The 24304-nt window shown below is 42.5% G+C and overlaps 1 protein-coding gene across 1 annotated transcript in view; it reads left to right on the plus strand.

Annotated features, from left to right (window-relative positions):
- Nucleotides 1–24253, plus strand: part of skap1 (src kinase associated phosphoprotein 1) — a 34279-nt gene extending 10026 nt beyond the window's left edge. The window contains exons 5-13 of the mRNA XM_083932800.1: nucleotides 7453–7533; nucleotides 7745–7828; nucleotides 7919–8043; nucleotides 9128–9191; nucleotides 11115–11309; nucleotides 14023–14076; nucleotides 14199–14308; nucleotides 23232–23334; nucleotides 23665–24253. Coding sequence (XP_083788926.1) covers nucleotides 7453–7533; nucleotides 7745–7828; nucleotides 7919–8043; nucleotides 9128–9191; nucleotides 11115–11309; nucleotides 14023–14076; nucleotides 14199–14308; nucleotides 23232–23324 — 806 coding nt within the window. The 3' untranslated portion in view covers nucleotides 23325–23334; nucleotides 23665–24253. The remainder of the gene's footprint in view (nucleotides 1–7452; nucleotides 7534–7744; nucleotides 7829–7918; nucleotides 8044–9127; nucleotides 9192–11114; nucleotides 11310–14022; nucleotides 14077–14198; nucleotides 14309–23231; nucleotides 23335–23664) is intronic.
- The last annotated feature ends 51 nt before the right edge of the window (nucleotides 24254–24304 follow it).

Raw genomic sequence — 24304 nt, forward strand, 5'->3', positions numbered from 1 at the left:
ACAAATGCAGGCTCTCCTGTGGGCCCGAGCCTCCTCCATTGTTGGTATTTATATTCCTACTACTGTTTCTTTTCTTTCTTCTTTTTTTGTCTCTGTCAGTGAAGCAGCTGAAAACCATCCCCAGCGATTAGAGGATCATTGTATCTGCAGTTAAGCATTTGAATAGTGGTAGTAAATCTAGAAAAGGGAAATTCAGGGTCGCTGTATATGCTGCTTATGGCTGCCCAGGGGGAAGCCGATGTCACATAGTAAATTTAGCCCCTTAGTGTCTTAACAGTGGCCGGCCTGCGATGTCTAAACGTAGGAATAGAGCCAACCGGAGCCTAGAATGACTTGACATCTAATCCTGCGTAGAAGCACAGAATTGTATTTATTTTTTTTCCACTAAATTGCATCGAGTGGAGACGACTAAGCCAAGCAATAAAAGGGAGAAACACCAGATATCTCCGCACTGCATTAAAGTCGCAATATAACTGAATTTCCAGAATCCAAATCTGTGATCTGAAATATTTACCTGTTTATTAAAGTTTGTATCCGTCGCTCAGTTGTAAAGCTTTTATCTCGAGCCAGAGATTTGTTGTTTAACCTGATTGACATAAAAAAATAAAAAAATCCTCAATCACTCCTGCATAAATTCCCGGTCCCATTAAACATTATTAGACGACGATACGGGCTTCATGCAGCCTGATATAATGCACTGCATGTTGTCTTTGGTTGAAACACATGCATTAGGAGGTTCTAAACACGGTTTATGTATCGATGACTGAAGTCCTAATCAAATCACGGGAGGAGAGGAGGGCAGGGAAGACATTCTGCCCTTAACCTCAGTGCCTCTCAGTCTCTCTCCTCCCTTCTGACGGCCGCCTCGCTGGAGGGACTCGCAGCAAAGGCCTCCTACTTTAATGAGGAAAAATGTATCAATTTAGCTTTGGCCTGCTCGCAGATTGAGCGCCGGGTGGGTGAAGGTGCACTGAGTGAATCCTTTTTCCTAATCAAGGACAGTATCGAAGAGGATTGCGGTCTCTCTCTCTTCGTCTGAAGAGTCAGCAGCATTCCACCCCGCAGCCCCCTCAGGGCCCGGGGAGCCTCTCTCTGCCTTCTGTTTCACCTCATCAGCAGAGTTCACGCGGGGGTCAGGTCTTGCCCCCCTGATGCTGCATTCAATGCAATACCTCTCTGAGAGAGCCCCCGTGCTCAAGGACTAAGCACAGGGGAGAGAAAACATATGATAACTGGCTGATTTTGATTCCTACCTGCGCTGCAAGGGGGTTCACCTCTTCTCCACACGCCTCAGTACAGTAGATTTATTCATCCCATAGACCGACTGTTTAGTTCTGTGTTGTTTTTCCTGGCAGTATATTGTGTTTTATCCCTGGATTAACAAATAAGATTACGTTTGTTTTGTTACTTACTTTATTTATTCATTCATTTATGAGGGACGGCACACATAAATAACATAAATGGGATGGCAATTTGCTGGATTTAGCCAAAAGGATATTTAACCTCAAGCCTCAGATGGGTTGATGTTATGGATTTAAAGTAAGAAAGAAACAAGCATAACTGAGCTAAAACAAATCAACAAAAATCTGTCCACTTATTGATTTGTCGGTAGAAGAAATTAATCAACAATAGTTTTGATAAAAGTCATTTTTATTGGGGATGCACCTGATATCAGGCCGATTCTGACTCAAAGAGCAGGATCAGGGATCAGGTAAAATTGTGCTGAAGTATTAAATTCTTTATTATTACTATTTATCATTTTAATGATAAATAAACTGACTGAAAAAGTCAGATTGGTGGATATTTTTTAATACAAATACACCAAACATTCACGGTTTTCAAAGAGCAAGATAAGAATATTATGGGTTCATTTTTATTTCCATGTCCTTCCAGACATTTCGCCCGTCCCACATGGAGTCATAAGACACTGCTTGAATGTGAAACATCATAAATACAGACACCTTCCACAAAATGTGTACTGTACAGTATATTGAATTATATTCCATTCCATTATATTATATACAGCATGCATCTACAGGACTTTTAGGTATAAAAAGGCATAAAAAAGTGGCAGAAAACAGCAAAAGAAGCAAGAAAGGAGCCAAATTTTTTTATCATGATAAAGTGCTTTTTTCCCACCCTGATCTCACTCTTTCTCCATGTAACTGGAGCACTTAAATGTTTCTACATGGGGATACGACAGTGGTTTAGACCCTCTGGAAGTCCGTGTTCCCCTGCCAGTGCTGTCGCTCCTCTCTGCCTTCCTACCGTCTCAAAGAACAAGACACTAAAGCGACCGCTCCATCTTCCATAGCACCATACACATCTTGCATTTTTGTGTTTTCATAACATCTTTGTTGCATTATGACCACCGTTAGATCTAATGTAACATATTAGTCCTCCCACCCGACCATTTCCCTTCATTTTGATTCACTCTCTATCCAGCCTTTGATTGACTTTCAGCCTAAGTAAAGTGGATTTTAATGAGAGAATACATTAACTCCCTCTGGTCATGCTAGCATAAATCAGCCTTTTCTTGCGGGATCAACTGCTGAGCTCATAACACCATGCTGAGAGAGTGTGAATAACCAAATGAGAGATTGCGGCTGTGGCAAACCGCTGGCAGATCAGATGCATTGTTGTGTATCCCCCCCCCCGCACCCTCCACCAACCCCCCGAGTTTAAAACAAGTTCAGGAAGACGACAGAACGGAGCACTTATCAGCACCCAGGTCAGCTGGTTTATGGAAATCTCCCTTCGTCAGGATCAATTAAACACATATCTCCGCTCAATTTCTATTGATTATTTCCTTCCATTTGGAAATGGGGGGACTCACATCTTTTCTCGCTGATGACCACTGAGAGCAGTTAGATTCAGTTAGCGTAGCCCGTAGCAACTCCTCACCTTGATTTACAAAGCACGGGGATGCGACTCTAGCATCACATCTATCTGCTTCTCTTTGTTGGTAATTGCACTCAGCTAAATAGGTTATGCTGAAATATCAATAAATTGCCATCAAATTAATGTCAATACCAAAGCTGTGGATGGTGCTAATTAAAACGCAAAAGGGATGAAAATGAAGTCAAGGCATTGCCCTGAATAATTGATAACGCAATTTATGATTTTTATGAAAGAGTGCCGTCTGTCTGCGATTTTTGATGAGGCCTTAATTAGATGCATTAATGTGTCTCTCCGTGCCTGTAGTCAAACTCAAAACTCAAACACCATGATGGTTGTTGGGGTTTTTTAACGCCCCTTAATTACACATTTTCAAATAACATTACCTCTAAATATCTACTTAAAATTGCACGGGTCCCAAAGAGGTGTTAGTGTGTAATCTTCATTAAAAGGAGGCATTGTTAACTCAGGACCAATCAGGGTTTGTTTAGGGTGGGATCAGGGACTAGAGCAAGCAGCGTTAAGCAGCGTGATGCTTTTTTGGGCGTGCTGCCAACCCCGTGGAAGAACCCAGAATGATCTGTGTACATGTTTTCACTAAAAGTTGTACCTGTGTTTTGGTAAATTCGTGCAAAGCAGAACAGTCAAGTGAGGTCAGGTCAGCCGGCGTTAAGGTGTTAAACACGCATGAATGTGTAATGTTTATTGACTCGAGCGGATCAGAGTGATCCCGTGTTGATTTTGCACCTCCTCATCTATTAGCTGGGCTTGACCTTTGAGATAAATGAAGAGCGAAGGAAGCAGACGGATGAGGGGATTAGAAGTGGGCCGCAACAGGGAAGCAGGTCCAGGAAAAAAATGGACGGGCTGCTGGCGGATAGATGAGGTGGGGGGAGCATAATGACCGCTGTTTGTTATGATGTACTGAATCAGGTTCTCTTTGACAAAACAGTCCTTAGCACCTCTGTATTTATAGTGTCACCGGTCAGTCCATCCACACGGGCAGGCCGATGATATGTGAGTGTGTTAGTGCCGTGAGGTGTCTGGGGCTCGGCTCTGGAATGACCCGCTCATCTGTCAGGCCCACGAGCTGAAGCGGTGCGGGGTTATGGGATCACAGGCTGGATTGTTGTGAACTTAAATCTCTGGAATGTAAGCCAAGCAACAGAAAACACACAATATCTGCCTCATTTTGCTCTCAAGATCAAAGTTATTCAGACAAAACTCTCTGAGAATACACTTAAAACTTTCAAATGTCGGAGTTGACATTCAGCTGCTTTTTCATGTTGATTTTTATGAATGAGATGGAGGCTCTTGTTCCTGTAATGTTGGGGGACGCTCTTTGTTTAAACCAGAGGACCCAGATGTGGGATGACATGTTTGGTTTTTCCCAGCAGTTAAACAGGTTCACTGTGAGGGGGATGGACTCCAGGCATTCCCCTTGTCATCCGCGGTCTGAATGGGGTGTCACACTGACTGGTGCAAATGGTCTTTAAATTGTTCCTGTGTTCAGACTAAAAAAGGCGGTTCCTGCTCTTCCCTTTGCTTTTTTTTTCTTCTTCTTTTAACCCCTGCAAGGCTAATGCCTGTTGACTAATGAATCCAGAGGAAGCTGAGCTTTGTTTTTGACACATGGAAAAGCCAGGTACCCCTGCTGAAACACAGGGCGGAAGATGGCCCTTGAAACCGACACGGGGTCAACTTTACAAGGTCCCCTCTAATGGCTAAAGGCTCCAAAATAAGTCAATTAAGCAGATTTCTTGTTGAAGCTATGAAACTAACTCAAACATGAAACACCTGGGTAAAACGGCTTCTTGTGAGGCATCCTGGTAGTCAAGTTAATTCAAATACAAAATAATCAAAATTAACTTTATTTGCCAAGTAAGTTCGTACACAAAGAATAAATTTCACACCACACAAAAAGACACAACAGTTAAAAAAGGACAAAAAATATGGACTAGGTAGACCTGATGATTGACTACTTTGTACAGATATAAATATTTATCCAAGTATGAAGTAAAACGTGCTCAAATAAATGTGGGATTATTACTGTAGCAGGTTATATTGTCAGTAAATACAGTGGTAAGCTTATATTCATAATTGCAGTGATTATATCTACATGTGAATAAAAGTGTACTATAAACTATAAAAATAGTTTTCAGTCAGATTCCAGCGCTCCCATAAAATGAAAATGCCAAACAAAGTGAGCTTAAAAGGAAACACTCCCAGCATATTAAAAAAAAGACAATGCAACAGAGTGATGGAGCAGAAGGTCAGGGGACATGAGGGGAGACTGACTGAGCGTCGCTCAGTGTAGCGTGGACAGCGACAGCAGAGCAGGAAGTCAGAGGTAACCAGCCATGAGCAGCTACTGTCAGACTCTCTGTGTCTCTGCCGGAAACAGGGAGTCTGCTGAAGCTTTGACCGACACTACAAGCATATTTATTCTGTTCTATTTCTATGAGAGGCTCTCAAGTGTGTGTGTGTGTGTGGGTGGGTGGGTGTGTGTGTCTGTAGGGGAGAGGCAGAACATAGCTGTAGCCCTGCTGTATAGCGTTACTGTTTGTAACGCCCTAAATATCTTGTTGAGCTCTGAATATAGCTGTTATCGCTGGGCTCATGTGTCGTGTTTACTGCCACTGAAGAGGAATAAATCTCTCGTTCATGTACTAATGTTAGCAGCAGCTCTGTGTGGGAGGCACAACCTGGGGCGGTGGTCAGCCAGTGTTCACAAACAAACAGAAACATACGCGCTCATTTTGAGCAGCAAAAGCATTTTTTATACCCATATTGACATTATATGCCAACAAGAATCTGTACAACACTTCTTCTCTCCAGCAAAAAGCAGCATTTTCTCCCCAATTAATAGGTCGGTTGATAAATGCCATGACCAGATTGCATTGGCCTGCGCTCATAAGGCCGATTAACCAAAAAAAGAAATAAAAATCTGCAGTGAAGCTGTTGTAGAACAAAGTAAGTGTCATTCTGTAGGCAGACGTCAAAATAGCAAGCCTTCAACCAGCTAAACTAGCTTAGAGCACTTGGAAAAACTATTGAATGACCATCCTCCGGCCTCCCCCTCCTAACACTGATCACATTTGTCATTTGGGCCGGAGAGTATAACTGTGAGGCCTTTTCAGGGGCGTCCACAGGGTAGCTGGTTTTGAAAAACCTCTTTTCCTTTGCGTTTTCTGCAAGTTACAGCCTATAACAGAGACAGAGACAGTTGCTGTGTACCAAACCGTGCACTGCAGTGAGTGTACTGACATCCGTGCACTGTGTGCTCTATGTACTGACACGATCAGGGCTCTCAATTCCCCCAGTGAGTGCTGTCTCAAATCACACACTGCCGCCCCGCACTTACCGGAAATGACCATCGTATTTCTTCTTCTGTTCATTTTTCCAACAACTCTTCTGACTCAGCAAACCCCCCAAAATCCTTGTGATCCTCTTTTTTACATTTATAAAGTGAATCACCGTAGTTGTTGCTGCTCCGTTGTGTTTGTTGTTCCACCATTATCCAGTCTGAATAAAGTCCCGCCTCTTCCGCCACGTAGACAAAATGGCGGCGGTTGAGGGCGTTGAGTGTCCATCGACCCACACTCAGCGGTTTGGCTGTTTTCGAGTGCCTGACCGCAGTGTGCAGTCGATGCCTTTTACAGACTTCCGGCATGAACACAAAAATCCGGGTTGAGGCTGGAAGTGCGCGATTTGGGACACAGCAACTGTCTCTGTCTCTCTTAAATAAGTTTAGCAATGTTGTGTCTTTTGTTATTATTATCAAATCGTATCAAAATCAAGAGGATATTGTCATTAAATATTGTCCGCCCTGCTCTCTAAACATCGGCATTGACTGCTGAAAAATCAGTCGACCACTGTTTCGCAGTACTTGCACTAATTAACTAAAGCCTCTGCAGCTGTGCCACTGTCCTCTCATGTTTAACATGTGACTTTGCAAATGGAAGAGAGTTGTTTGGATTTCCACAGGAAGGTTGCTCCCATTAAAAGTGCAATGTGAGCAAATGAATGGACTGCAGTGCTCAGCAGCACTGTAAATTTATTGATCCCAGTTTTCTAAAGCCTTGGAGGGATCCATTGGACACTTTATATTCATTGTGTGTGTGTGTGTGTGTGTATGTGTGTGTGTGTGTGTGTGTGTGTGTGTGTGTGTGTGTGTGTGTGTGTGTGTGTGTGTGTGTGTGTGTGTGTGTGTGTGTGTGTGTGTGTGTGTGTGTGTGTGTGTGTGTGTGTGTGTGTGTGTGTGTGTGTGTGTGTGTGTGTGTGTGTGTGTGTGTGTGTGTGTGTGTGTGTGCTCGTGGTAATGAGGAACATTTTTAAGTGCATCTTATTAGAGTTTATGCTGAAACAAGTCGTTGAATTGATTAGTTGATTGACAGACACTATTTCAATAACAGATTAATTGTTTTAACTCATTAATCAAGACAAACTTAATGTGGTTTTTGAACTGTTGGCTGGACAAAACAGCACATCCGAAGAAGTCACCCTAATAAAAGTTTACCTTTTTATTGACAAATAAGCTGCTTCTGTTCACAGACTTCGGTGACATCGCCCCCGTGGCAGCACAGGACCTCGGCAACATCTTGAAGCAAGGCTACTTGGAGAAGAAACGAAGAGGTATCGCAGTGTACAGACACCAGCCCTGGGTCAAGTAGTTTTATCAAGTCATGCTTTCATCAACTGCTGGATGGGCGGTGTTGACTACATAAGGACAATTTTAACCTGAGCAGAATAAAAGAAACACAAACAAACAATAATAGAGAATATATTTGAATGAATGTCCGTGTGAGTAATTCTCCATTTGATCACCGCACACTTCTTCCTCCAGATCACAGCTTCTTCGGCTCAGAGTGGCAGAAGAGATGGTGCGTTCTGAACAATTCAATATTCTACTACTTTGGGAGTGATAAAGGTTCGTTTGAATTGCCAGCACACAGAGACATTACAGCTCCTGTAAATTGAATCCGATAACAAATCCTAGCACGTGTACTCCTCCCTACAGATAAGCAGCAGAAGGGTTCCTTTTACATCATGGACTACAGCGTGCAGCTGGTGACAAACCTGAGAAAAGACTCCAGAAAAGCGTGCTGTTTTGAGCTCTGTTGCCTCGGACGGCGTGCTTTCCAGGTCTGTGATACCACAACAAACATGGAACAGATTAATAACTAAAAACGTGTGAATTCAAGTGAAGGAGAATAGTTTGATAGATGCTATTCTGAAGGTTGTGGGAGTGTCCTGATGTAGAAAAGAAGCTCTTGTTGTTAAGCACAAAGATCTAAATTACAGCCCAACATGACGGATACTTTGGTGTCTGTGTAAAATGTCGTCCAGTAGAAACATGAATATCAAAGGAAAACTGTCTCAGTTCCATAATTTTTCCACCAGAGAGCACTGACAAGGTTATTTTTCTACTTTTAAACGTCCCGCTCAGTATATTTCTTTAAAAAATGAACTGAATGACTCACGATCAAAAATGTATACAGTATGTTACGTGATGTAGACGATAAATCGATGAGCCAATCAACGCAAAAAAGGAACTTTAAAGTGTTTTTAACAGTCAGTTAATTGTTGGTCATTATTTAAGCTAAAGTGCCAAATGAAAATCACTAGTTCAGACGTTTCAAACGTGAATATTTTCGTGTGAAACGTATTATATTATTATAATATAATATTTTTGTCTACGAGAGTTAACTAAATATTTTTAAAGACATTTTTAAGACGTCAACTTGGTCTTTAGGTAGTTGTGATGAGGATTTTTCTGTTTTAGACCAAATTATTAATTGGGAAAATCAGATTAACTGATAATTAAAATATTAGTTAAAGGTACTTTTATATGTGATTATGTTTCAGTACATTAATATTATTTTTCTAAGTCTCAAATATTTCTATTGGCTTCAATAATCCAGCATCATTCGGGCTTTTCCAAAACCCATTTGGTAAAAAATGTATCCACACGTCTATATGGCACATTAGCAGTCTGACTGTGAGTATTATACGTTTTTTCCAGTCACTACGAATTTATCCGTCTTAATTGAATATTTTAGACCTGATAATTTAATGGCTATTTTTAAAAGGGGAACCTTTCTATTTGCTCCTGGTTAGGCAGCTGGTGTACTGAAGTGAAGATTAAAAATCCGGACTTTTATTTCCATATAAATGCACCCTGAGATGTGATGATAATTACGGGATTATTGCCACTGTTTCCCATTAGTTCACTGCCAGCAGCCCCCAAGAGGCCAGAGAATGGGTGGACCAAATCAATTTTGTACTTAGAGGTGAGCCAGCGTCTCTTTGTAATTTCTTCCTGTAACTATTGCATGTGCACTTCTCTGGAAGAGCGTTCTGTGTTTTGTTTTGCTGCGTCAAAAGTTTCTTTTATTTTACTTTATTTGAATCAAGGGTTGAAAGATGGAGGATGTCGCACAGCTCTCTTGGACAAATTGATATTGGGTTATATAAATAAAATAGACTTGAGCTGACGTTTTAAAAGCCACATAGGTTAATTGGAAAATACAGTTAAAGCATCAGAAACCTTCCAACCTTCTTTTTTTCCTCAATTTTCCACTAAAGTTTGCTTTTGTTGTCCGAGGGGCAGAAAGGTCAGAAATGAAAGGGAGCCCTTTATCTTCTCTGACTCAGATGAAAAACACCCGATCCATCAACTAACTGCACAGCCGAGTCCTGAATCTCCTCATTCGACATGTCACCCGCCATGTCATGTGCACCATCATGCAGCTATAGTCCTCCCCCCCTTAACCACTCCTCCCCTAACCCTCCTACCGAATTCCAACTTACAGGAAATTGATTGGTAGATGTTCTGGTTATCCTCCAGCGACATTGATTTCTGCTTGGCCGCTGGTGTACGGCGGAGGACCTGATACCCTGTGTTGCAGCGGCCAGTCGCCTGCAATGAGACGGCTCCTCCATCCTGAGCGAGCAGTCGTGCCTAGTCTCCTCTAAAATGGGCTCGGGCCGGGCCACTGATTTGCGGGAAGTAACAGACACTCTGCAGTTTGTCTTACTTCCTTCCAGACGAGTTTTACTACGAAATGCAATATGATCCAGAACATGTAGATGATTATTTTTTACCCTCTTCACCTCCTCAATTAACCTGAAAACAAGGCTGAGTTTTTACTGAGTAGAGACACAGATAGGAAATCCAAGGAGAGAGAGAGAGAGAGAAAAGATGTGATTATATGGTCTGCGCCTTAATCACTAGAACAACTAGTACAAATTTGATTTTAGAGATAAACGGATGTAGAGGACAAATGGGGAGTCACTGAAGTCGTTAATCAAGCAAAAATGGGAAACATTTGTTTGATTCTGACTTCTGTTTTCCTCCATTTTGTATAATTGTACGAGTTTTGGAAGAAAATAATGGTGTAATTTACACTATTTCAGACTTCGCAAATAATTGTTTAATGAAAATTAAATATAAACACACAAAAAGCCAAAAAAAGAAACCACCTGATAACACCTGGTGTTTGTCTTTAGTGGGAAAAGTTAGAACTGGCATTCATGCCCTGGACAAATGACTCTGCATTAGTCACAGGTGTTTATCGGCTCAGATCGGCAGTGATGGAAACATGACACCCGGGTCGACACGCTAACTTTCACCCCTTTTCCAGTGCAATGCTTTGACGTGCGTCCCCCTCCGTCTGTAACTTGTGCTGCTCTTTGTCATCTCAGACACAAATGCCGCCCGTCTCTGTGGAAGCAGCGCTCAGACATCGTTCCAAATGAGTCGACTCCAAGTTTGAAAGAGAGACAAAATAATTAACAGATATTAAAAAAAGAAGTAAACATAAGAAGTAGCATTTTCCCTTGCCTCCATGCTGCTTTCTAATATTAGCTCACCCTGTTTTTCTTCACGTTCATGACGACCAACATGACACACCAGCAAAACTCGCTACTGGCAGTAGAAGAGGAGTCTATCATGGTTTTCCCGTGCATACACATTCTAATTTTGGTGGAAAAAGGGTATTAGCTAATGAAAATAATGTTTAACTGCAGGCAGGATTCAAGCCTCCAGTGCTTTGCGTCACTGCTGCTGTAATACACGTGTCCTATCCTGTTTGTTCCCTTTAAACATTCCTCTTACTTTACCCTTTAATGTATGTGTGTGTGTCTTCTGTGCCACGCTGTGCTCCATCTTGACGCTAACGCCGCCCATCACGTTGTCTCTCCTTTGCTCATAGATCTCCGCTCCACCTCCATCCCTTGCGACGACGACGAGGATGAGGAGGAAGAGGAGGAGGGGGCCTATGATGACATTGAGGGGTTGACCGGCCCTCCCCCGCCTCGACCTGGCGCTGCCCGGGCCTCTCCGGGAGGAGGACGCGAGACAGGGGAGGTCGACGAGGAGGACGAGGATATCTACGAGGTGCTGCCAGGTATGAGGACGTGGTTACCTCGCAGAAACACACACACGAGCACCCACCCACACGGATGAATAGACAGGAAGGCTGCACACACACACGCAAACTCTCATGATACTCAGTCAGACAAATAGACACAGTCGCTCTGCCTCACACACACTCGAGCCCTGAGGGGTTTTGCAACAAGAAATATTTGTGATGATCTCCCTTGGCTGGGAAATTTGTGTTGCCAGGTACCTCCCTACCACCACAGCAGCCAGACTGATCACTCATTTTAAATCAAGCAACACTAATAAGCTTGTCAGGACTGAGGCAGCAGCTGCAGAGGCACACAGGGAAGGAAGGGAAGACTCTCCGTACACCGACTAGAAAATCAGCTTCCTCTGGTCTCCCTCCTTATTTCACTGAGAGCCATCTGTTGAGAAACAGTTATGTTGTTGAAATCAGCGAGAGCCGAGCAGTTCTGAATGCTCCGTCATAGAACGTCCAATTAGCTAATGTTGCCAGGCAACAAATAGCCTACAATTCAATCCACTAAGCAGAGTTTTGGCTAAAATTGCCTAGCAACAGCAATTTAGTTGAAAGGAGGTAAAAACCGCATCTCTCAGGGCTTAAAATAGTTCTGGAGCTCTTAATGTCACATCTTTAATAGAAATTAGAGTTTGACTGAGAATGTTGCGAGACAGTGTGTGTGAGTCTCCGCTGAGGGGGGGGGGGCAGTCCCATGTGTCAGGGTGGCTACAAGATCCACAAGAAGGACAAAGGAGGTGATGTGATCTTCTCAGGGCCATCGTCCATCACTCCTTCTATTAAATAAGATACATCAAGATTCAGTTTCACTCAGTGAGTACATTACCTTTGCCAAAATCACTGGTGAGAGGGGAATCAGTCTTCAGACTGTCACGCCGGCGTTCAAAGCCATCTGGGAAGAGGTACAGACTCTGACCACAGATGGCATATCGAATGACGAGCTCTTTCGTTCACTTTCTCACCCCTTCACTTATCAATCATTCTGCACCTCTCTTTGCTCACTTACAGCTTCTAAACAGTGATTAGATCCTGTCAAATTATTAGATTTTATGGTTATTATCATAGATCAGGAGAGCAAATGACAAGCTTGAGTTTGTTTTTGAAGAATCTCTTCTTCTTAATAAATAGAAAAACTCTTTGCAACAGTCTTTGCATTGACTGTATTTTTGTTAATTTGTTGGACTTCACTTCATTCGTTGCTCACATGAACTTTAAGATTACTTTTCATTAGTTGTGGATTATTTTTTTTAAGTTTTTAACATTAAATATCTGGAAAATATTAAGAATTTGCCAAATTTCACTCTTATCAGATCCATTTTACATATGCAGCAGCCAAACTCGCAAAGATATAGTGAGTTGGATTGAAGTATCATTTCCCCTGTGATGAGCTCCCTCAGTTTTGTCGGAGCAAAACTCCGAACATGGCTCAGTTTGCAGGCAGAATGCGGAGCGATGGTGGTATTGGCTCTGGTGCTGATGACTGATTTTATTGACTGGAAAATTAAATCACTTTGATATAGAAACCGTTGGCCCATAGCGGTGGCCTCTCCACTGAGGGATGCTCTTCTGTACAGCAGCTGAAGAGTGCTGAACAAATGTTTGGACGCTTTGCAAACAGAATTAAAATCACCTTTATTTTTTTTTTTGGTCTGAAAACAGTACACAATATTTTCATATTTCATTAGAGAGATATACAATGACATCTTTTGCATTTTAAAGAAGATTTTGTTTTATTAATGCAACAATCTGTGTGTGTGTGTGTGTGTGTCAGTGTGCGTGTGTGTTTGTGTTTGCATGTGTGTTTGCGTGTGTGTTTGTGTTTGCGTGTGCATGTGTGTGTGTGTTTAAGAAATAAAAAGGAGGAAAAAAATCACCCTTACATATATACATGAGAATTTTGCAGCCAAACTGTACACGTGTGTGTGTTTGTTTGTGTGTTTGTTAATGTGCATGTGTGTGTGTGCGTGTGTGTGTGTGTGTGTGTGTTTTGAGAAATAAAAAGGAGGAAAAAAATCACCCTTACATATACACATACAAGACTTTCTGCTGCCAAACTGTACACGCGTTTGTGTGTTTGTTTGTGTGTTTGTTAATGTGTGTGTGCGTGTGTGTGTGTGTGTGCGTGCGTGTGTGCGTGCGTGTTCCTTCCTGGAAGCAGAGGGGCAGGTTGTGCTGGAAGGTGGATAGTGTTGCTGGGTTGTGGCGTGGCTGTCAGCTTGCTTCTGTTATGGATGGATGTGGGAGACAGAGGGCAGGCATATCACGGTGTCACCTCTCAGACCACCGGGTGCCACGCCCCGCAGTCGATGACACGTCTGCCTCCGCGTGTCTTAAAGACAGCCTCTTTTTTCCTTAACTTTTCCTGCCTGTGGCTCTGATAATTGTGAACAAATTGAACCTCTGTGAGTCTGGTGAAAGAAAAACAGTGTGTCACGTGCAGATGCATCAGGGATGGGCTGATGATCCATTTTATTCATTTTTTGGTTTTGTTTTATCATGATGTTTTTTTTTTTTTACTGCACATTTGTCCTTAATGCGTCAGATGAAAAAAAAAATGGTTCATACTTGAGCAGCAGGTAATGTTTCTTATCATTTTGCATTTTTTTCCTTTAAGACGATGAAATTAAAAATGCTTCCTGCTCATAAATGTTCTGTCGCAAATCATCATTTTTGTGTTTGCTGTGTTTTGTTTGTCTAGAAGAGGATTTTGCAGATCTCACAGATGAAAGCAGTGAAAAGAACAACAAACCAGGTCAGAACCTCATTCCAGTCTCCTGCTAATCATGTGAAATCGTCCAGCTTAATAGTTCACAGTGAGGAAAAGAACATTGCGTTGCTCTTTTATTTAAATCTGCGCTCTGCATTTCCTCTCAGCTTGGTCATCAGATTACGCTAACTACTACCAGGGCTTATGGGATTGCCAGGCCGACGAGCCAGACGAGCTGGCCTTCGAGAGAGGGGATCTCATCTTCATCGTTAGCAAGGTCAGCAAAAAAAATAAAAAGGTTATTTAAACTTCTCTCTGAATTCTGGGATTTCTGGAGACACTTTCTCCCAGTTAGTTGTAATGAGAGATAACTGTTCTGCCGCTCATCTCTTAATGGGAACCGTTCCTGATGGCACCTTTGACACATAGACATAATTACAGGAGCAATTACAGTACTTTAAAATGAGATGCAGATGTGTAGAATATGTAATTATTTAAGGGTTAAACAACATCAATACCGGTAATCACTTTGCTCTCGTTTACATTCTGAGCACGCTGACATCCCCAACGTCTAAATTCCTCTGTTAGTGAGCACTTGTGCCTGGATGCAGCAGCGAACCACCAACAGTAGCATTGTCTATTCCCAGGCCACAAGGGTGAAATGCCATTCGGGCGCTGCGTAATGGGGCTGTTGTTCATTATGGAGCCTCTATCACAGGGGTTAATTGAGTAAGCAGCCATGCGAAGCCCTTCCTTTCTGTTTGACATAAACTGCAGGTGAAGCCATCTTGCATCTCAGCTCTTTTTCCCTCAATCTATTTCCTCGTGTTTTATGGCCATCTTGTAGTTACATGCAGAGTATCTACCAGTGAAAAGCCACCCTACTGGAAATCAATGGCTTGTAATTTGGGCACTTTTACTCTGCAGCGTACAGGGAGTTGTTTCCAGGCTGTTTTTCAATTGGTCTGTTTGAAATTGAACCATCATGTTCTGTGTTTAGGCTAAATTATCTGACAAGCAGAGGGAGGAAGACTTTACAGTACGTTCAGCTTCTTTTTGATGGTAATTATGTGCTGCAGATTGAGAAATTACGTATTCAACCTCATGATTTCTTGCATCTTTAATCATAAGCTGCAGCCACTGAATTTTCATTATTTGTGATCTAGCTTTTAGTGCAGAAACAATAATGTTCGCACTTTTTTAAGTACATTAAGAAGTCAAGGTTTTCCACTTTGTCTTGAAGGAAATTAAGCCTTTTTTTAGTAAGAGCAGATATGGCACAGGTGAAATATGCTCTTCACAGAAGATGGACTTTTAATTGAGGTTCTCTTGGCAGTGCCAGATTAATGAGATGCCAGCCTTCTCTGTCTGGGCGTGCTGGTTGATAGGGGAAAATGTCAAAACAGCCGTGTCCATTTTTCATGCAAGGATGACAAAGGCGGCGTACTTGGGGAAACAAAGGGGACCTGGCTCTGTGCTACAGAAACGCCTCACACAGCCTCAACCCCGCCTGCCGTATTACTTTTCTCTGTATGGATCAGATTACTGCTCCACTGAAGACCTTTAAAAGCAACGTCCAGGTTGGAAGCAAGCAGGTTGAAGTATCTCACACTCGTAATGACACAGATTACTCTTGTTTTGTCGAGCTGTGCGCTGAAGTCATAACACGGTGACAGACTACGAGAGAGTATTCTAACTATCCTCTAATGGATTTAAAGCAAGGGCCTGGCTGTAAATTATTTAGAGGTGATCTCCGGACGGCTTCCGACTGGTTTTGTGTGACGACACGACTCCACCCGTGTCCCATTTTGCGTCCTAGAAGCCTCACGTTTCCCCCCATGAATAGCATTATTTGGATTATAGCCTGTAATCGGCTATTTGTTTTAATGAGCCCTTGGGGAGGGCTTCCCTTGCGTCTTCTGTGTGTACACACGGGTCCCCACTGGCGTTCAGTTTTACGGGGGATTCCTGAGAACCCTGACCTCGATGAGTGAAATACGGGCCCTTGGCTAGAACTCAAGTCTGTCGCTTAACTGGGGACCCAGACACATGAAATGGCCGTAATAAAACCAGGGCCCATAAATTCTCTTAGAGGGTGGGAGGCCTGGTTGTCTGTGCTGTTATGTCAACACTGACCATAATTACAAGGTAATAAGGACACGCTCTAAGTGCTAAATCAATGGTGCTAACAAACTGTTATTTTTAAAGCTGGGATGTGATTGACTGCTGAAGTGCAGAATGGGATAGCCACAGGCGTGGTGTCATATGGCTGTGAACTGAGGAGAACATGCCGATTGTATAAAAGGCCCTCATCCATCATTATTGATCTCTCACTTACTGTAAAGTGGGGGCATTTTTACTGTATTTGTATTTTTTTCCTCCCTTGTGTGTTGCTGTGTGTGTGCGCGCGTGTGTGTGCATATCTGTGTATCACTGACAAAGTAAATAAATTAGGAACCTCACAACTCATATGAATCCCATTAGTTGAAGAGAATTAATCTCGCAGTGTGCCTCTGCCGCCGGTTTCAGCGATGCCTAACTTGCTTTCCGCAAGAGCTCGATGGCGATGCTCAGCGCGCTGATACATGAGGTAGAAACACACCGTTAAATCCATCTTGTGGGTTTTTGCTCTGGCATTTCATTTCTGAGAGCTTGCATTTTTCTAATGCGCATTATAGCTTTTCACTGACATTTTAGTGTGTGCTGACAAATGCCCGTGGGCTCAGTTTTCTGCAGCGTCACACAGCAGATTTTTTTAACACGATTTTAAATTGTTGAGATGTTTTGCACACATTTCCACTTCATCAAGCACTGAGGCATTTGTTACAGGATTTACAATGTCGGATTAATTTATCACGGTGGCTTAAAGCTGTTGTTCGGCTTCTCCCTGACACGTGTAATGCCTGTGTACTCTGTTGGCCATGTCCCACACTGAACCATAAGGTTGTCCTGCATTCTTGCCCTCTAATTTATGTGTCCAGAATCAAAAGACATGGGCTCTACAGGTCAGCTGTCACATTCCTGTATTCCCACAGGCACTCATGGAGAACGGCGGGATGGAGTGGGAAGAGATTTATGGCACAAACTCATCCAGGGTCCTTAAAACTCTGGCAAGCGCTGCCGCCACCTCTTCCCCTTTCTCTCCGTCGCTCTGCTCACCTCTCTCTCCCCCCTTCCGCCCTGCTGTCCAACCAAAACACAGGGAGAGGGAGACGGGCCAACCAATCCGGTGCGTCTCCCAAAGCAGAGCATCACATCACATTTTTGCCAAAGTGTTCAGCTGCTTGTTGGAGACAATGAGAACATGGACACCACTGACACCTTGTGGCGGTTTCTATCACAGTCTAGTTTTATTAAATGACAACTTATACAAACACCAGAAGCTGATTTACAGCCTTATAGAGTTACCTGCTGTGATTTATAGTTTCTTATATATACAAGTTAAATAAATCAAACTAATGTTGTGCTTAAATGAACACTCGTCTTCAGTGCAGGCTACCTGTGACCGTCTTTTTTTTTAGGGTCATAACAGGCTTCTTCTCTGTTTAACAAGTCGGTTTGGGCCGCTGCCCACAGGTCACACCGACTGAATGCAGCTGAAGAAAAGGAAAAGTGGGCAAACAATCAGATGGGAAAAGTCAAGCAAGAGAGACAAAGAGGGTGGATCCCTTTATTCTTTTGTGTGAACCCTGCCCCCCCTCTCTTTTCTCCTTTTCTCTGTCACACACCCATTTAAAGACCCCTGGCTGCTATTGTGGCCATAGACACCAAGACGCTATAGACAGGCAAGACATCCTATTTACCACCCAAAGTCGCAGGGGGTGAGTCTGGGGTTTGGGGTCATGCAGGAGGCAGCGGTCATCCCCCGGTCAACTACAGTAGGTCATTATTCAGCCCAAGCCAATAGCCCAGAACCGCGTCCGAGCAACCCACCCCCAATCCATTCTGCTTAATTATTATAAATGAGGGGCGGCGTAAACAGCCATCATTACAGACACTCAGTGGCATACACAAATCCACTTTAAATTGCTATTAAGTTAAGGGGCTATCTGTAATCCCAGGCGTGCATTAGAAAGGAGCGAGTAGGTTTTCTTTTTATTAAATCTCATCGTCCCTGAGATATTTTCAAACGTTCTCATGCTCTGTCATGTTTCCAATTTGAAGCCAATTCACTGATTTAATTAAAAGCCCACTTGGAAAAAATGGACACTAAGTAGCCATTTCGATCTCTGGTTGTGCAGAATTATCGTCCATATTTCTGGATGGATTTCGACAAGATTTCTTTTGGCACAGAATCCTTATAAAGCCCCAAAAACAAGCTCTGTTTCAGGTATTATCGGGTCATTCGTGAGGTGTTACCTGTGTGAGCAGTGAGGAGAGCTGGCTAACCTAATAACGGCTTACGGATCACGGTGGAGGTGTCCATGTTTCTTTGTTAGAGTGACCGGTGATGGAAGAACTGCAGAGAGCTGCAGTGTGTCTGATGAGTCGATGTAGAGGAGAAGGAAACGCAGAAAAAAACAACACAGAGGATGCACGCGGAAAAAAGGCTGCTACGGGAGAGATGGAAAGAGAGGAAGGGGAGGAAAAGGAGGGAGGGGGATGGAGATGGGGAAGGAGGAGGGAGGGAGGCAGAGATTGTAACACCCAGGCGGCGGGTTCAGCGGCAGGGCAATGAGAGACTTCCTGCGCTCCATCACGCCCAAGGCCTGCCTCAGTCAGCTGGTGGCCGAGGAAAGATGCCTCATGTGTCAGGCTTATTAGCACTCCCCCTAGTTTGTATGCATTTGGGATTGTATGTGTGAGTGTGTGTTGTGTTGTGTCTGGGAGTGTGTGTGTGTGTGTGTGAGAGAAGAATATGAGAAAGGAAAAGAAGAGGACGTAGAGTTTGAATCTCAGAATTTTACCAGAAAAAAAGGTGCATTTTTTATCTGACGGCGAGCGATATTAAAGCTGTGTTTTGTTTAGGTTCGTGATGGCGACGATGGTGTCACCCGGCCTCTCCCCCGTCGTCTTTTTACCTCATTCAACCAACCTCGACTCACCTTCTCCTCGCTTCAGGCTTCGGGTAGCTGTCAATCCGTCCTCCGGTCGGGAACATGAGCGATGGGCCTATCAGAATGCCACCATTAGCCAGCCCCCTGAGTGGTAAATAAACGATCGCGCCGGTACACTGCAGGTGTTGTCATGGCAACCCACTCTTCAGCGCCCAGCCCCGCCCACGCTCATTCCCAGCTCTCTCCGCGGAGGAGTCACCGGGAGGTCAACGAGTCAACGCGCCGCAGCCGCCACGACACGGCGCTGTTTGCCCCCCTCACACCTTCCCTCCCTCTCTGCCCCCACACAGAGTTGATCTGCGTCCAGGTTGCAGCAAAACACCGGCTCTGATACGTGTCGCACCTCAGACAACACACTGTGCATCCTGCTACATCTTGTTAATGAGATAAAAACCAGACATTTCCCAGAGCTGAGCCACTCGGGGGACGCTTGATTTTCAGCACCCCAGAGCGTCTTTGAGAGGAAACAGCTTCTCCTCTCAGATGAACAACTTCAACAACTTGCCACAATGAGCCGATATGTGTCTGTTCTTTGCTCCAAACTGTAGCATTTCAGAGCTTAACGCAAACAAATCAAACCTAAAAGACAAAAAGAGCAAAAACAAACAGACGGAAGGGGACATTGAGGAGTTTGCATAGTTTTTGTCATTTGGATAATTTACTCTCCACGCCTCCTGGAATGTCCCTATTACAGCAGGTGTACTCTGGATGAACCCATTTCAAGTATGAGGAAGATGGACTCTGCACGCCTGACAGACTTCCACCGCCATTGGCACCCACTCTAGTGATGTAGCAGTTGTATTAAAATGGCGGCGCTGATAATCCAAAAGACCTTTCTCAGGGAGAATTTGAGACCGACTGCACAGATGGGCCGCGGAGATAAATAAAAGTCTGTCACTACGGTTGGTGGAATAGTGCTGCGACGCCCCCAAGGGAGAGAAAAACTGTTTCGCTCCCTCTCTCTGATGCCTCCCCCCCCAGTCCGTCTGTCTCCCCTCTCCTCCTCCTCTGTTCACGTTATCACGAATGGGGAACCAGAGCCAGCTTTCCACAACTGGTCTTTTCCCTCTACAGTCTTATAGGGAGCATAAAAAGACCACTTTGGACTTAACTTTCCCCCGCTTCATGAGCTCAACACACACCGAATTGTCAATCATGAGTTTGTCAGAGCGCCAAGCATGCTGGAGCAGCCCAGTGTGCGCTGTCAGGCAGGTTCGTAGGGGGAAACGATGAGGCCTGGATGGACAATCTGCTTATTGTGGGTACGTGTTTGTGCTGTGAGGACACTTGAGTCTTGTGTTTTATCACTTTCTAAGCGATCCATTTATCCTCGCTGTCCAAACACTCCTCATTAGCTGCAGGCCTCATTCCTCTGGACGGAGATAGGGGTGTCAGGTCCGGATGACGGGCTGCACCTTTGACAAAATACCGGTCATCATGTCAAGAGAATGTGTGTGTTTTCACAACGAGAACCTGTCAGAGCAAGAAGCCCCATTCCAGTCTCAGACTTGTAAAACTTATACGTACACGTGTCCGCTTGCACGTATGGAGTAAGCGTGTGTAGTCGAGCGATTCGTCTTCTCCTCAGTTGCAGAGACAAACTGTTCACGCGGCCATTCTCAATCTGCTGGAGAGCAGCGGAGAGATTAGTGGCCGGGCTCCTCGTTCCATCAGGGGAAGGAAAATGACGGGCCGGCTGGTGCTTTCCTCTGCTCCTACCGCCAGGCTTCAACGCCCCTCTGGTCTCCGGCCAAATATTGATCCAGTACAGATGTAGTTAGAGCCCAACTGCTGCGATCAGATGATCATGCGGTTTTTGATGTTTCTGAAATGTAACAGTGAATGAAATTGTTATTTAAGTCTCGCTGAATGTGTGAGAGGGTTGAAACTGAGTTTTTAAATGTAGAAAAGCGATGGGAAATAACTCACATATGTAAAACACCTGCATGTATTTGATTCTTTAAGGGTCAGGACTGTAGAATATTTTCACTTCCAGTTAATGTTCTTATTATTGAACCTGATAACCAAATAATTGTGTACATTCTATCTAACATGGATTAAATGCAACATAAAATTTCACAATTTGATTCAATTAATTTAGATGCTTCCAAAACACAAAAGTAAATTGTAAAAAATCAGCCAACAATAATGAAACCTAACATTAAGCCTCTATTTGAAAGAGTGACATTTATTTTTACGGTAATTTATTTTGCCTCAAACGACAGCGCTCAGTGTGTCCAAATTATATTTTCAACGTCTTCTTGTAGGACATTAACTTTCACAAATACTTTATTTTAATTCAGTCAGTTTTTTATTGTCTTTAAGTAAACAGAAGTGTTTTTATCTTTATTTTTATAAAGACCAGGACCTGTTCAGACTGTTCCTTGAGCCACAAATCAATAAAATTATATTTAATAAATAGAAGAAAAAAACATGTATTTATTCTAAAATGTAGCACTTTTTCATCAGTTTTGCTTATTTTATTGCTCTCATGATTGTTGCACTTTTTTGTAAGTTTTGTTTTTTGTTTTTTTGTTTTGTTGCATTTATTTCGAATATTTCTCAAAGAAATATTACACACATAAATGCACATACACATAAATGCACATACACATAAATGCACATACACATAAATGTACATACACATAAATGCACATACACATATATGCACATACACATAAATGCACATACACATAAATGCACATACACATAAATGCACATACACATAAATGTACATACACATAAATGCACATACACATATATGCACATACACATAAATGCACATACACATAAATGCACATACACATAAATGCACATACACATAAATGTACATACACATAAATGCACATACACATAAATGCACATACACATAAATGCACATACACATAAATGCACATACACATAAATGCACATACACATAAATGCACATACACATAAATGCACATACACATAAATGTACATACACATAAATGCACATACACATAAATGCACATACACATAAATGCACATACACATAAATGCACATACATATCTACAACAGTATTCGCATTCATCATGAAATAAATATTGGAAAAGGAGTGAGAAGAAGTTAAACTTATAAGCTCCCACCCCTTATCCTTCTTTATAACTTACAACAAAAATAGAAATGAGCTTCCTCGCCTGACAGATTTCTTATATAAAAAAATAAAATAGAAACACTTTGCTGAGTGCTAAGCAAAAAAAAGAATCCTCAACGCACAATAAAGTAACACACATATAGCTGTACGTGTGTTTACCAAAAAAGTTATCGTAAGTCAGTGTCAGCTAATGTAAGGACAAGAAATGATTTTATTTATTTCTGAATTTAATTGATCAAAACAATTCAAACGGGTGCATTATTGTTTTTATGCCCTTAATATTTAGTCGATAAAATGCTAAAAATACTGCATATTTTTATTCCAAAAAATTAATAATATAAAATGATTTGCTGAAGCTGCTTATTTTATTCTATGTCTTTACGGTTTTCCACATTTTGGTAAAAATAAAACAGAGAATAAAAGTAGATTTTATTCACTTCAGTGAGGTTTTGTTTTTATGAAGTCGCCCGTTTAAGTTTAAGTTCCAGAGCGTTTCATCGTCGTTTCCCTCGGTGTCACTGAAGATTCCTGTTTCCCTTTTTAAGCACAGTGCACAGAAATGAAGTCTCGGTGTAATTAGTCTGGGGGAACAGGCTGCTGTTATGGCTTCTGAGCAATAAAAAAAAAAAGCTGTTTTATTTTAGACACTGTCTCAATCGTCTTGTTTACCGTTTTCTCCCCCCTCTTTTTTTTTTTTTTAATGAAAACCCTTGCGGCTAAATGCACCCCAGTGTCTATTACAATATCGTACACGGCTGTTCTGCGGGTTGGATTTGGACTCTCCTGGATTTCCTTTGCTAAAGTTGAGTTCACACAGTTTAAACCACATTATTTCAGCTGTAAGGGATCAGGGCCGACGTGTAATTGCACTTCACATCAATCGAACTCTAGTGTTAATAACGTGAGACAAACAGTGCACTCAGATCAAATAAAAAACGTGACATTGGTGCTCGATCCTGCTTTGTTTGCTTGTCCTCGGGCCCTTCGGGGACTTTACGGTTGTTTTATTTGTTCATTTCGGGTCCAGGAGTACAACATTCACGGCTGGTGGGTCGGCGAGCTGAACGGCACCGTGGGTATCGTCCCCAAGGACTTCCTGCACCCTGCCTACATCCTCTGAGCTCCAACAGGTACCGAGGCACTCTCTTATCATCAGCATTATGGACCATTACTGTGGCCTAATACACAGGAACGGTCCCCCTGGTACTCATCCAGATTGCCATTGAGGTATATTCAGTCGTTGACCTGCCGTTTATGGCATCTGCTGGCTGGAAGCAGTACTGCATAAAGCACCCTGAACAGGGCAATGGGTGAGAGTAAATATGTGCAACACAAGCGTGATTACAGCGTTGGTTGTCCTATTTAAGAAAATGATTCCCTAATACTGTTAGCTTAAAATGAACACTGAATTATTAATGCATGTTTCTCTGATAGCGCGTGTTTATTTTTTTATTTCACAGTTCAGCTGCTGTCGACGCGTCCGTCCATGAATTTCACAGACGGCCTCCTCAGATAATCTTCTGTCATTTAAAGATTACTCTCTACTTTTATCTTGTAAATTTGCTGCAGCTCTTATTTCTGTACGCTATAAACCACTTAAATGTCTCACCTACAATCTTAATGTGCACGCTCGAGCTAAAACAATGGGTCTATTAATCAAACTGAATGAATTAAGCGACAATTTTGATAATCAATGAAGTAATTTATGAAGAAAAGATTCTCAAATGTGGGATTTTCTGCTTTTCTATGTTTCATATAATCATAAATTGAATATATTTGTATATTTTGACTACAGATCGGACAAAAAAGTAATTTAACTATAATAAATAGAAAACAATTAATTGATTAACCAGCAGAATAATTTAATAATTGTTAGTTGTTAATGCTAATTGACTCATTGTGGGCCGACATATTTTTTAATTTCACTGGAAACGTGTATTTTCCCTCGTTTCATCACCGACATACACTTAATAAACATCAGCAGATAGTGTGGAAATTATGTAAAGTATTAAACTACATTGTATCTGGAGTTTTACACAGAAATCCCTAAAAAAAGTAAGAATCTTTCCTTTCTTTATTCCAGTTAAAATTCAGCGTGGG

This window comes from Echiichthys vipera, assembly GCF_963691815.1.
Source record: "Echiichthys vipera genome assembly, chromosome: 18".
In the NCBI taxonomy this organism is placed as follows: Eukaryota; Metazoa; Chordata; class Actinopteri; order Perciformes; family Trachinidae; genus Echiichthys; species Echiichthys vipera.